General features: G+C 43.9%; 1 protein-coding gene across 1 annotated transcript in view; it reads right to left on the bottom strand.

Moving 5' to 3' along the window:
* Window positions 1-5,248: 5,248 nt before the first annotated feature.
* LOC128699051 (golgin subfamily A member 6-like protein 22) overlaps window positions 5,249-12,191 on the bottom strand; it is a 20,510-nt gene continuing 13,567 nt past the window's right edge. The window contains exons 3-4 of the mRNA XM_070096537.1: window positions 10,947-12,003; window positions 5,249-9,774 (exon numbers count right to left, since the gene is read on the bottom strand). Of these exons, the coding sequence (XP_069952638.1) occupies window positions 9,639-9,774; window positions 10,947-12,003 (1,193 nt within the window). The 3' untranslated portion in view covers window positions 5,249-9,638. The remainder of the gene's footprint in view (window positions 9,775-10,946; window positions 12,004-12,191) is intronic.

The following is a 12,191-nucleotide window of genomic DNA, read 5'->3' as shown; positions in this document are numbered from 1 at the left end:
TCTTCACATAAATGCTGTAGGTCAGAATAAATTAGTCGGAACATTTCCCCTAAACAGCAGATTTCTTCGGTCGAATACAAAGGAAACAACAGAAGCAGTGAAAAGGTTAAGATCAATCCATCAACCTTGACAGAAGCAGTGGAGAGGTAGTCAGTCCCTCAGCCTGGAGAAGAGTGAAGTTCCATAGTCTGGAACAAAGGGAAGCAGAAGCATGAGAATGGAGGTTATATCCTGCCAAAGGCAAGGTACAAAAGATCTTGAAGGCGAGAGAGGTTACATTGAAGAGCACTGCAGCAAGCCTACTGGCCCTTCTAAAAAACCAACCCTTCTTACTCTCAAATAGTGGAAAAACGAAAAAAAAGTTGAAGAATTGAGACACTTATGCAACACATGGGAATCTTTATTGAAGAAACGTTTCGCCACACAGTGGCTTCATCAGTCCAATACAAAGTAGAAATGGGTAAGGAGAGTAGAAGTATGAGGTAATCAGTCCCTCAACCTGGATTCGATGTGTTCAGTCCATCACTCTTGTAGTAAGTGTTTGTAAGTGTTGTAGTAAGTTGTTTATGAGTGATTGATCACCTCTTAACCTGACTGTTTCTGTTGCCTCCTTGGTATACGACTGAAGACAACTGTGTAGGTAAAAATGAGAGACAATAAAGTTGCCCAAGTGATGTATCTGTGTCTTGTTTACTTGTCGGTATTCTGTATTAATTTCATATCACTGCTGGTAAGGGAAACGGGGTTTAACAAAGAAGGATGGCAGGGTTTAACAAAGAAGGATGGCAGGGTTTAACAAAGAAGGATGGCAGGGTTTAACAAAGAAGTATGGCAGGGTTTAACAAAGAAGGATGGCAGGGTTTAACAAAGAAGGATGGCAGGGTTTGACAAAGAAGGATGGCAGGGTTTGACAAAGAAGGATGGCAGGGTTTAACAAAGAAGGATGGCAGGGTTTGACAAAGAAGGATGGCAAGGTTTGACAAAGAAGTATGGCAGGGTTTAACAAAGAAGGATGGCAGGGTTTAACAAAGAAGTATGGCAGGGTTTAACAAAGAAGGATGGCAGGGTTTAACAAAGAAGTATGGCAGGGTTTAACAAAGAAGGATGGCAGGGTTTGACAAAGAAGGATGGCAGGGTTTAACAAAGAAGGATGGCAGGGTTTAACAAAGAAGTATGGCAGGGTTTGACAAAGAAGTATGGCAGGGTTTAACAAAGAAGGATGGCAGGGTTTAACAAAGAAGTATGGCAGGGTTTAACAAAGAAGGATGGCAGGGTTTAACAAAGAAGGATGGCAGGGTTTGACAAAGAAGGATGGCAGGGTTTAACAAAGAAGTATGGCAGGGTTTAACAAAGAAGGATGGCAGGGTTTAACAAAGAAGTATGGCAGGGTTTAAGAAAGAAGGATGGCAGGGTTTAACAAAGAAGGATGGCAGGGTTTGACAAAGAAGGATGGCAGGGTTTAACAAAGAAGGATGGCAGGGTTTAACAAAGAAGTATGGCAGGGTTTAACAAAGCAGGATGGCAGGGTTTAACAAAGAAGGATGGCAGGGTTTGACAAAGAAGGATGGCAGGGTTTAACAAAGAAGGATGATAGGGTTGAACAAACAAGGATACTATGGTTTAACAAACAAGGAAAGCAGGGACGAACAAACAAGGATAGTAGGGTTTAACAAACAAGGACAGCAAGAATGAACAAACAAGCACTAGAGGGTTTATCAAAGAAGGACTGCAAAGTTTAACAAACAAAAGATAGCAGAGATAAAGAAACAAGAACAGAAAGGATTGAACAAACAAGGAGAGCAGGAATGAACAAACAAGGAGAGCAGGAATGAACAAACAAGCAGAGCAGGAATGAACAAACAAGGAGAGCAATAATAAACAAACAAGGAGAGCAGGAATGAATAAACAAGGAGAGCAGGGATGAATAAACAAGGAGAGCAGGGATGAATAAACAAGGAGAGCAGGGATGAATAAACAAGGAGAGCAGGGATGAATAAACAAGGAGAGCAGGGATGAATAAACAAGGAGAGCAGGAATTAACAAACAAGGAGAGCAGGAATGAACAAACAAGGAGAGCAGGAGTGAACAAACAAGGAGAACAGGAATGAACAAACAAGGATAGCAGGGTTTAACAATCAAGTATAGCAAGGTTTTACAATCAAGGATAACAAAGTTTAACAAACAAGGATAGCAGGGGAGAACACACAAAGATAGCAGGGGAGAGCACACAAAGATAGCTGGGATAAACACACAATGATAGCATGGGTGAACACACAAAGATAGCAGGGGTGAACACACAAAGATAGCATGGGTGAACACACAAAGATAACAGGGGTGAACACTCAAAGATAACAGGGGTGAACACACAAAGATAACAGGGGTGAACACACAAAGATAGCAGGGGTGAACACACAAAGATAGCAGGGGTGAACACACAAAAATAGCAGGGGTGAACACACAAAGATAGCAGGGGTGAACACACAAAGATAGCAGGGGTGAACACACAAAGATAGCAGAGATGAACACACAAAGATAGCAGGGGTGAACACACAAAGATAGCAGGGGTGAACACACAAAGATAGCAGGGGTGAACACACAAAGATAACATGGGTGAACACACAAAGATAGCAGGGGTGAACACACAAAGATAGCAGGGGTGAGCAAAGATAGCAGGGGTGAACACACAAATATAGCAGGGGTGAACACACAGAGAGCAGGGGTGAGCACACAAAAATAGTAGGGGTGAACAAAGATAGCAGGGATGAACACACAAAGATAGCAGGGGTGAACACACAAAGATAGCAGGGGTGAACACACAAAGATAGTAGGGGCGAACAAAGATAGCAGGGGAGAACACACAAAGATAGCATGGGTGAACACACAAAGATAGCATGGGTGAACACACAAAGATAGCAGGGGTGAGCACACATAGATAACAGGGGTGAACACACAAAGATAACAGGGGTGAACACACAAAGATAGCAGAGGTGAACACACAAAGATAGCAGGGGTGAACACACAAAGATAGCAGGGGTGAACACACAAAGACAGTAGGGGTGAACAAAGATAGCAGGGATGAACACACAAAGATAGCAGGGGTGAACACACAAAGATAGCAGGGGTGAACACACAAAGATAGTAGGGGCGAACAAAGATAGCAGGGGAGAACACACAAAGATAGCATGGGTGAACACACAAAGATAGCATGGGTGAACACACAAAGATAGCAGGGGTGAGCACACATAGATAACAGGGGTGAACACACAAAGATAACAGGGGTGAACACACAAAGATAGCAGAGGTGAACACACAAAGATAGCAGGGGTGAACACACAAAGATAGCAGGGGTGAACACACAAAGACAGTAGGGGTGAACAAAGATAGCAGGGATGAACACACAAAGATAGCAGGGGTGAACACACAAAGATAGTAGGGGTGAACAGAGATAGCAGGGGTGAACACACAAAGATAACAGGGGTGAACAAAGATAGCAGGGGCGAACACACAAAGATATTAGGGGTGAACAAAGATAGCAGGGGTGAACACACAAAGATAGCAGGGGTGAACAAAGATAGCAGGGGTGAACACAAAGATAGTAGGGGTAAACAAAAATAGCAGGGGTGAACAAAGATAGCAGGGGTGAACACACAAAGATAGTAGGGGTGAACAAAGATAGCAGGGGTAAACAAAGATAGTAGGGGTGAACAAAGATAGCAGGGGTGAACAAAGATAGCAGGGGTGAACAAAGATAGCAGGGGTGAACAAAAATAGCAGGGGTGAACACACAAAGATAGTAGGGGTGAACAAAGATAGCAGGGGTGAACAAAGATAGCAGGGGTGAACAAAGATAGCAGGGGTGAACAAAGATAGCAGGGGTGAACAAAGATAGCAGGGGTGAACAAAGATAGCAGGGGTGAACAAAGATAGCAGGGGTGAACAAAGATAGCAGGGGTGAACAAAGATAGCAGGGGTGAACAAAGATAGCAGGGGTGAACAAAGATAGCAGGGGTGAACAAAGATAGCAAGGGTGAACAAAGATAGCGGGGGTGAACAAAGATAGCAGGGGTGAACAAAGATAGCATCGGTGAACAAAGATAGCAGGGGTGAACAAAGATAGCAGGGGTGAACAAAGATAGCAGGGGTGAACAAAGATAGCAGGGGTGAACAAAGATAGCAAGGGTGAACAAAGATAGCGGGGGTGAACAAAGATAGCAGGGGTGAACAAAGATAGCATCGATGAACAAAGATAGCAGGGGTGAACAAAGATGGCATCGGTGAACAAAGATAGCATCGGTGAACAAAGATAGCAGGGGTGAACAAAGATAGCAGGGGTGAACAAAGATAGCAAGGGTGAACAAAGATAGCGGGGGTGAACAAAGATAGCAGGGGTGAACAAAGATAGCATCGGTGAACAAAGATAGCAGGGGTGAACAAAGATAGCATCGGTGAACAAAGATAGCAGGGGTGAACAAAGATAGCAGGGGTGAACAAAGATAGCAGGGGTGAACAAAGATAGCAGGGGTGAACAAAGATAGCAGAGGTGAACAAAGATAGCAGGGGTGAACAAAGATAGCAGAGGTGAACAAAGATAGCAGGGGTGAACAAAGATAGCAGTGGTGAACAAAGATAGCAGGGGTGAACAATGATAGCAGGGGTGAACAAAGATAGCAGAGGTGAACAAAGATAGCAGGGGTGAACAAAGATAGCAGGGGTGAACAAAGATAGCAGAGGTGAACAAAGATAGCAGGGGTGAACAAAGATAGCAGGGGTGAACAAAGATAGCAGGGGTGAACAAAGATAGCAGGGGTGAACAAAGATAGCAGGGGTGAACAAAGATAGCAGGGGTGAACAAAGATAGCAGGGGTGAACAAAGATAGCAGAGGTGAACAAAGATAGCAGGGGTGAACAAAGATAGCAGGGGTGAACAAAGATAGCAGGGGTGAACAAAGATAGCAGGGGTGAACAAAGATAGCAGAGGTGAACAAAGATAGCAGCAGGGGTGAACAAAGATAGCAGGGGTGAACAAAGATAGCAGGGGTGAACAAAGATAGCAGAGGTGAACAAAGATAGCAGGGGTGAACAAAGATAGCAGGGGTGAACAAAGATAGCAGGGGTGAACAAAGATAGCAGAGGTGAACAAAGATAGCAGAGGTGAACAAAGATAGCAGGGGTGAACAAAGATAGGGGTGAACAAAGATAGCAGGGGTGAACAAAGATAGCAGGGGTGAACAAAGATAGCAGGGGTGAACAAAGATAGCAGGGGTGAACAAAGATAGCAGAGGTAAACAAAGATAGCAGGGGTGAACAAAGATAGCAGAGGTGAACAAAGATAGCAGAGGTGAACAAAGATAGCAGGGGTGAACAAAGATAGCAGAGGTGAACAAAGATAGCAGGGGTGAACAAAGATAGCAGAGGTGAACAAAGATAGCAGGGGTGAACAAAGATAGCAGGGGTGAACAAAGATAGCAGAGGTGAACAAAGATAGCAGGGGTGAACAAAGATAGCAGGGGTGAACAAAGATAGCAGGGGTGAACAAAGATAGCAGAGGTGAACAAAGATAGCAGGGGTGAACAAAGATAGCAGAGGTGAACAAAGATAGCAGGGGTGAACAAAGATAGCAGGGGTGAACAAAGATAGCAGGGGTGAACAAAGATAGCAGAGGTGAACACACATTGCACCAGCATCAAGATGACAGCTGACGAGATACATACATTAGGAAATAGAGATTTGCTACAGCAATAATAATAGTCTCATTACTTGAGAGGTAGTAAGAAAGGTGGCTAGGATTCGTCTCCGGCACGAGTGGAAACGTTGGGCATGTCTCCTTACACCCTTTACCCCTGTTCACTTAGCAGTAAGTAGGTACCTGGGTGTTAGTAGACTATTGTGGGTGGCATCCTGGGACACAGTATTAACCTAAGCTACCAGAAATGCTCTGCATAACAAGAAAATCCAGGAGGGATTAGTACCAAATTTACACACGAAAATCACTCCCTATGAAAGCAAAAGACTCGGCAAGAGATGCAACATTTCCCCAATGAAAAGCAGGGGCGCCACTAGCACGATAAGAGACAACACAATAAGTGTCAAGGACCCAAGACTGTTCAACTGTCTTCCAGCATACATAAGGGGGATTACCACTAGAATCCTGGCTGTCTTCAAGAAGGCGCTGGACAGGCACCTAAATTCAGTACCTGACCAGCAGGGCCGTGGTTCGTACTTCAGCTTGCGTGCGGCCAGCAGTAACAGCCTGGTTGATCAGACCCTGATCCACCACGAGGACTGGTCTCAGACCGAACCGCAGGGGCGTTGACCCCCGAAACCCTCTCCAGGTATACTCAAGGTATATAATACGTAACTGATGTCAGCTATGGTCTCTTAGAGAGGACACATCCTCTCTCTTAGAAAGGACACACTTTCTTAGAAAGGACACACTCTCTCTCTCTTAGAAAAGACACACTCTCTTTCTTAGAAAGGACACACATTCTCTCTTAGAGAGGACACATCCTCTCTCTTAGAAAGGACACATCCTCTCTCTTAGAAAAGACACACATTCTCTCTTAGAGTGGACACATCTTCTCTCTTAGAAAGGACACATCCTCTCTCTTAGAACAGACACACATTCTCTCTTAGAGAGGACACATCTTCTCTCTTAGAAAGGACACATCCTCTCTCTTAGAAAGGACACACATTCTCTCTTAGAGAGGACACATCCTCTCTCTTAGAAAGGACACATCCTCTCTCTTAGAAAAGACACATCCTCTCTCTTAGAAAAGACACATCCTCTCTCTTAGAAAGGACACATCTCTCTCTTAGAAAGGACACACCCTCTCTCTTAGAAAGGACACATCCTCTCTCTTAGAAAGGACACATCCTCTCTCTTAGAAAGGACACACTCTCTCTCTCTCTTAGAAAAGACACACTCTCTTTCTTAGAAAGGACACGCATTCTCTCTTAGAGAGGACACATCCTCTCTCTTAGAAAGGACACATCCTCTCTCTTAGAAAAGACACACATTCTCTCTTAGAGAGGACACATCCTCTCTCTTAGAAAGGACACACTCTCTCTCTCTCTTAGAAAAGACACACTCTCTTTCTTAGAAAGGACACACATTCTCTCTTAGAGAGGACACATCCTCTCTCTTAGAAAGGACACATCCTCTCTCTTAGAAAAGACACACATTCTCTCTTAGAGAGGACACATCTTCTCTCTTAGAAAGGACACATCCTCTCTCTTAGAAAAGACACACATTCTCTCTTAGAGAGGACACATCTTCTCTCTTAGAAAGGACACATCCTCTCTCTTAGAAAGGACACACATTCTCTCTTAGAGAGGACACATCCTCTCTCTTAGAAAGGACACATCCTCTCTCTTAGAAAAGACACATCCTCTCTCTTAGAAAAGACACATCCTCTCTCTTAGAAAGGACACATCTCTCTCTTAGAAAGGACACACCCTCTCTCTTAGAAAGGACACATCCTCTCTCTTAGAAAGGCCACATCCTCTCTCTTAGAAAGGACACACTCTCTTAGAAAGGACACACTCTCTTAGAAAGGACACACTCTCTCTCTTAGAAAGAACACACACTCTCTCTCTTAGAAAGGACACACTCTCTTTCTTAGAAAGGACACACATTCTCTCTTAGAAAGGACACACACTCTCTCTTAGAAAGGACACACTCTCTTAGAAAGGACACACTCTCTTAGAAAGGACACACTCTCTCTCTTAGAAAGGACACACACTCTCTCTTAGAAAGGACACTCTTAGAAAATAGCGGATTACTAGACTAAATAGCGGATTACTAGAATTATTAATCATGCTATAACTAATGTTTTTAACATTTAACCAAAAATATGCAAATTCATTACAATCTAATAAGGATAATCTGGAGAGAGAGAGAGAGAGAGAGAGAGAGAGAGAGAGAGAGAGAGAGAGAGAGAGAGAGAGAGAGAGAGAGAGAGAGAGAGAGAGAGAGAGAGAGAGAGAGATAAATAACAGAGTTTTTTGACTACCACTCACTACTTTGTGACCGTTAATTTGGCTTCAGGAAAGGTTACTCTGCTGCTGATCTGTTGTTAAACCTCTCTACTAAATGGCACCAGTCACTGGATGAATCCAAAGTCAGCTGTGTGGTAGCACTGGACATTGCTGGTGCTTTCGACCGGGTGTGGCACCAGGGCCTCGTGGCAAAACTCCTAGCACTGGAAATTGCCGGCTCCACGGTATGTCTCCTCAGTGATTACCTTCATGGGTAGTTCTAAGTGTAGTTCTCAATGGAACAGAATCAGCAAGACGTCCTATTGGGGCAAGTGTTCCAAAAGGAAGCGTGCTGGGACCATTGCTATGGAATGTCTACTTTAATGACCTTCATCTCGTCCCAGAATCCCATGCATATGCAGACGACTGTACTGGCATTTACTTATCCAAGAGAAGAAATGCCAGCTGCTGTAAGCTACATCAATCACCAGCTAAGAGCTATATCAGCTTGGGGAAACCGATGGCAAGTAACATTTGCACCTGAGAAAACACAGATAATGATGGCCTCTAGGAACCATGCTGGTAATACCAGAGCAGTAGTAAGTATGAATGGGAGGGTGTTGGCACCTGGGGAAGAAGTTGATATCCTTGGGGTGAAATTTGACTCCAAACTGACCATGAAGAACCACGTTGTAAATCATGCAAACAAGGCAGCCATGAAGCTTACAGCACTTCGACGTATCTCGCAGCTACTTGACAGTATGGGTTGCAAGATTCTGTATGAGGCACAAGTACGCTCACACCTTGAGTATGCTCCACTTTCTTGGTTTGCCTGCCCCCCCCTCTCATCTGCGACTGCTTGACAGAGTAGAGAACAGAGCAAGACGTCTCATCTCTCGCCTGGACCAATCCTGGATAGATCTGTCATTTCAGCATAGCCTTCAACACAGGAAGGATGTGGGTAGCCTTACTGTTATGTAAAAGGCCAACATTGTCAAAGTGCCACACTTGGCTCCACATCGAGGACAGCGTGAAACAAGCTTTTATGCCACAAGACGGGCAGAAAGCAGCAACTTCACTCTGGCTGTACCCTTCTCCAGAACATCACTTCATCTGAGATCATTTATCCCCAGGATGACTCGAGTATGGAACACATTCGTACAGCATTATGATGTCAACGAGGTAAAGTCAGTTGATCAAATGAAATTGCTGGCCCACAGATGGCTCCAGCTTCATCCTGTTCCCTACTTGTATGTCTCATAACAATAAAAATGCTTTCAAATGAACTGATTTAGGTGACAGCTCTTAGCTTGTCAATAAAGTTAGGAATCCTTAACGTGTAAATAGCTTGTCAATAAAGCTAGGGATCCTTAACCTAACCGTGTCAAATCCTGTGAGAGAGAAAGAGAGAGAGAAAGAGAAAGAGAAAGAGAGAGATATACATACTGAAGCAGCCATGATGCATATGTTGAGTCAACATTTTGGGATGTAATATTCTGTTTATGTTAATACTTTCACTCATAGAATGAGTGCCACTGCCCAATACTGTCATTAAGGCAGTACGTTCACTTACAGGATGAGTGCCACTGCCCAATATTGTCATTAAGGAAGTATGTTCACTCACAGAATGAGTGCCACTGAATGCCATAGTGTCATCGTAACTAAAAGTGGTGGCGGTGGCGGAGGCGGTGGCGGTGACGGTCGCGGTCGCGGTGGTGGTGACGGTGACGGTGGCGGTGGAGAGAGTGATGGAATTCTGGTTCTGAGTGACCATCGTCGGGTGAAATGTAGTCTCTCCTGATAGGGATATGCAGAAGATTAACAATCATATTCTCCTAGCAAAAATAAAATTTCCTGTCTGGTCATAGCTGGCAATTAATCCTAGCTATCACTGTGTGATCCTGGCTAGCACTCCGTGTGATCCTGGCTAGCACTCAGTGTAGCACTCAGTGTGACCCTAGCTAGCACTCAGTGTGGTCCAAGCTAGCACTCAGTGTGATCCTAGCTAGCACTCATTGTAATCCTAGCTAGCACTCATTGTGATCCTAGCTAGCACTCAGTGTGATCCTAGCTGGCACTTATTGTGATCCTAGCTATCACTCATTGTGATCTTAGCTAGCACTCATTGTTATCCTAGGTAGCATTTATTGTGATCCTAGCTAGCACTCATTGTGATCTTAGCTAGCACTCATCGCGATCTTAGCTAGCACTCATTGTGATCCTAGCTAGCACTCATTGTGTTCCTAGCTAGCACTCATTGTTATCCTAGGTAGTACTCATTGTGATCCTAGCTATCACTAACTGTGATCTTAGCTAATACTCATTGTGATACTAGCTAGCACTCCTTGTGATCCTAGCTAGCACTCATTGTGATCCTAGCTAGCACTCATTGTGATCCCAGCTAGCACTGATTGTGATCCTAGCTAGCACTCATTGTGATCCTAGCTAGCACTCCTTGTGATCCTAGCTAGCGCTCATTGTGATCCTAGCTAGCACTCATTGTGATCCTAGCTAGCACTCATTGTGATCCTAGCTAGCACTGTGACCCTAGCTAGCAGTCAGTGTGATTCTAGCTAGCACTCATTGTGATCCTAGCTAGCACTCATTGTGATCCCAGCTAGCACTGATTGTGATCCTAGCTAGCACACATTGTGATCCTAGCTAGCACTCCTTGTGATCCTAGCTAGCACTCATTGTGATCCTAGCTAGCACTCCTTGTGATCCTAGCTAGCACTCATTGTGATCCTAGCTAGCACTCATTGTGATCCTAGCTAGCACTCATTGTGATCCTAGCTAGCACTGTGACCCTAGCTAGCAGTCAGTGTGATTCTAGCTAGCACTCAGTGTGATCTAACTAGCACATATTCTAGTATTCAAGAAATGTTATACTTAACAGTTATAGCAATATTTTAGTGGTGTTATACTTAATAGTTATATCAAGATTTAGGCTGTGTTATATTTCTACTAACTTTGTGTTAGCTTCCTCAGCTAGTGATTGTTGGCACTCTTCTAAGTTCTGTTCTAAGCTGCTTTTGGCTTCCTGAAGTCGCGTTTTGTTCATTTCTAAGTCTGTTATGGTGAATTGCTGTTGGGTGTTCGTTGCAGCGAGTTCTTCCTTCTGCTGCGTCAGATTCTGCACTTGTGAAGTCAGACTAGCGAGAGTGTCAGCAGCTGACAGAGATTGTTGTTTCACTAGTAGGAGTTCCGCTGACACTGCCTCTAATTTACTTTCTCGTTGTAATAACGTATCTTCCTGGTCTCTTGTCACGTTCTCTAGGTGTTGTATCGCCTCTTGCTGCTTATGTATCGTGTTCTCTAATTCTTGTATTTTCTCTTCCTCTTCCTGTATTACAACCTGTTGTTGCTGTATCGTCTCTTCTTGTTGCTGTAGTGTATTTTCTTGTCGTTGTGTTTTCTCTTTTTCTTGTTTGATCGTCTCTTCTTGTTTTTGTATTAGATTCTCTTGCTGTTGTATTGTTTCTTGTTGTCGTTGTATTGTATTATGCTGCATCTGTATTGTCTCTTCTGATTCTACTTGCTGAGCATAGTTTTGTTCCTGTTGCATTGTCTCTTCTAGCTGTATTGCCTCTTCCTGTTGTTGTATTGCGTTCTGTTGCTGTTCTATTGTGTCTTCCTGTTGTTGTATTACATTCTGTTGCTCCTGTATAAAGTCCTCATGTTGTTGTATTATTTTCTGTTGCTGCTGTATCGATTTTTCCTGTTGTTGTATTACATTCTGTTGTTCCTGTATCGATTCTTCCTGATTTTGTATCACATTCTGTTGTTCCTGTATCGATTCTTCCTGTTGCTGTACTACATTCTGTTGCTGCTGCAATGACTCTTCCTGTTGTTGTATTACCTTCTCTTGCTGCTGTAACGTCTCTTGCTGCTGTTGCAGAGAGTTCTTCAGCTGCAGCTGCTGGTCTCTCAGCTGCTGCACCTCAGCCTCCTGTTGGAACACCTTCTGCCAAAGGATTACGGCTTCCAGCTGTAGTTCTTGCGTAGCATTGTTCAAGTGAGCGCCATCTGTTGCCACAACAGAAGCGTTACTACCGTGTTCTACTGATATGAAAAACAATAACAGGAGAGCTGTAATCAACTAAGTACTTTCTGTTGAAAGTATGTAATGTTAAGAGAGGGAGTTATGTGGGAAATCGGTTACTTGAGAGTGAAAGAGTGGTCCAGGCAGGCATGGAACAACACGTCTGGAACAG

This window comes from Cherax quadricarinatus, chromosome 54, assembly GCF_038502225.1.
Source record: "Cherax quadricarinatus isolate ZL_2023a chromosome 54, ASM3850222v1, whole genome shotgun sequence".
In the NCBI taxonomy this organism is placed as follows: Eukaryota; Metazoa; Arthropoda; class Malacostraca; order Decapoda; family Parastacidae; genus Cherax; species Cherax quadricarinatus.
The sequence above is the reverse complement of the archived record's forward strand: the minus strand, read 5'-3'. Positions and strand labels throughout refer to the sequence as shown.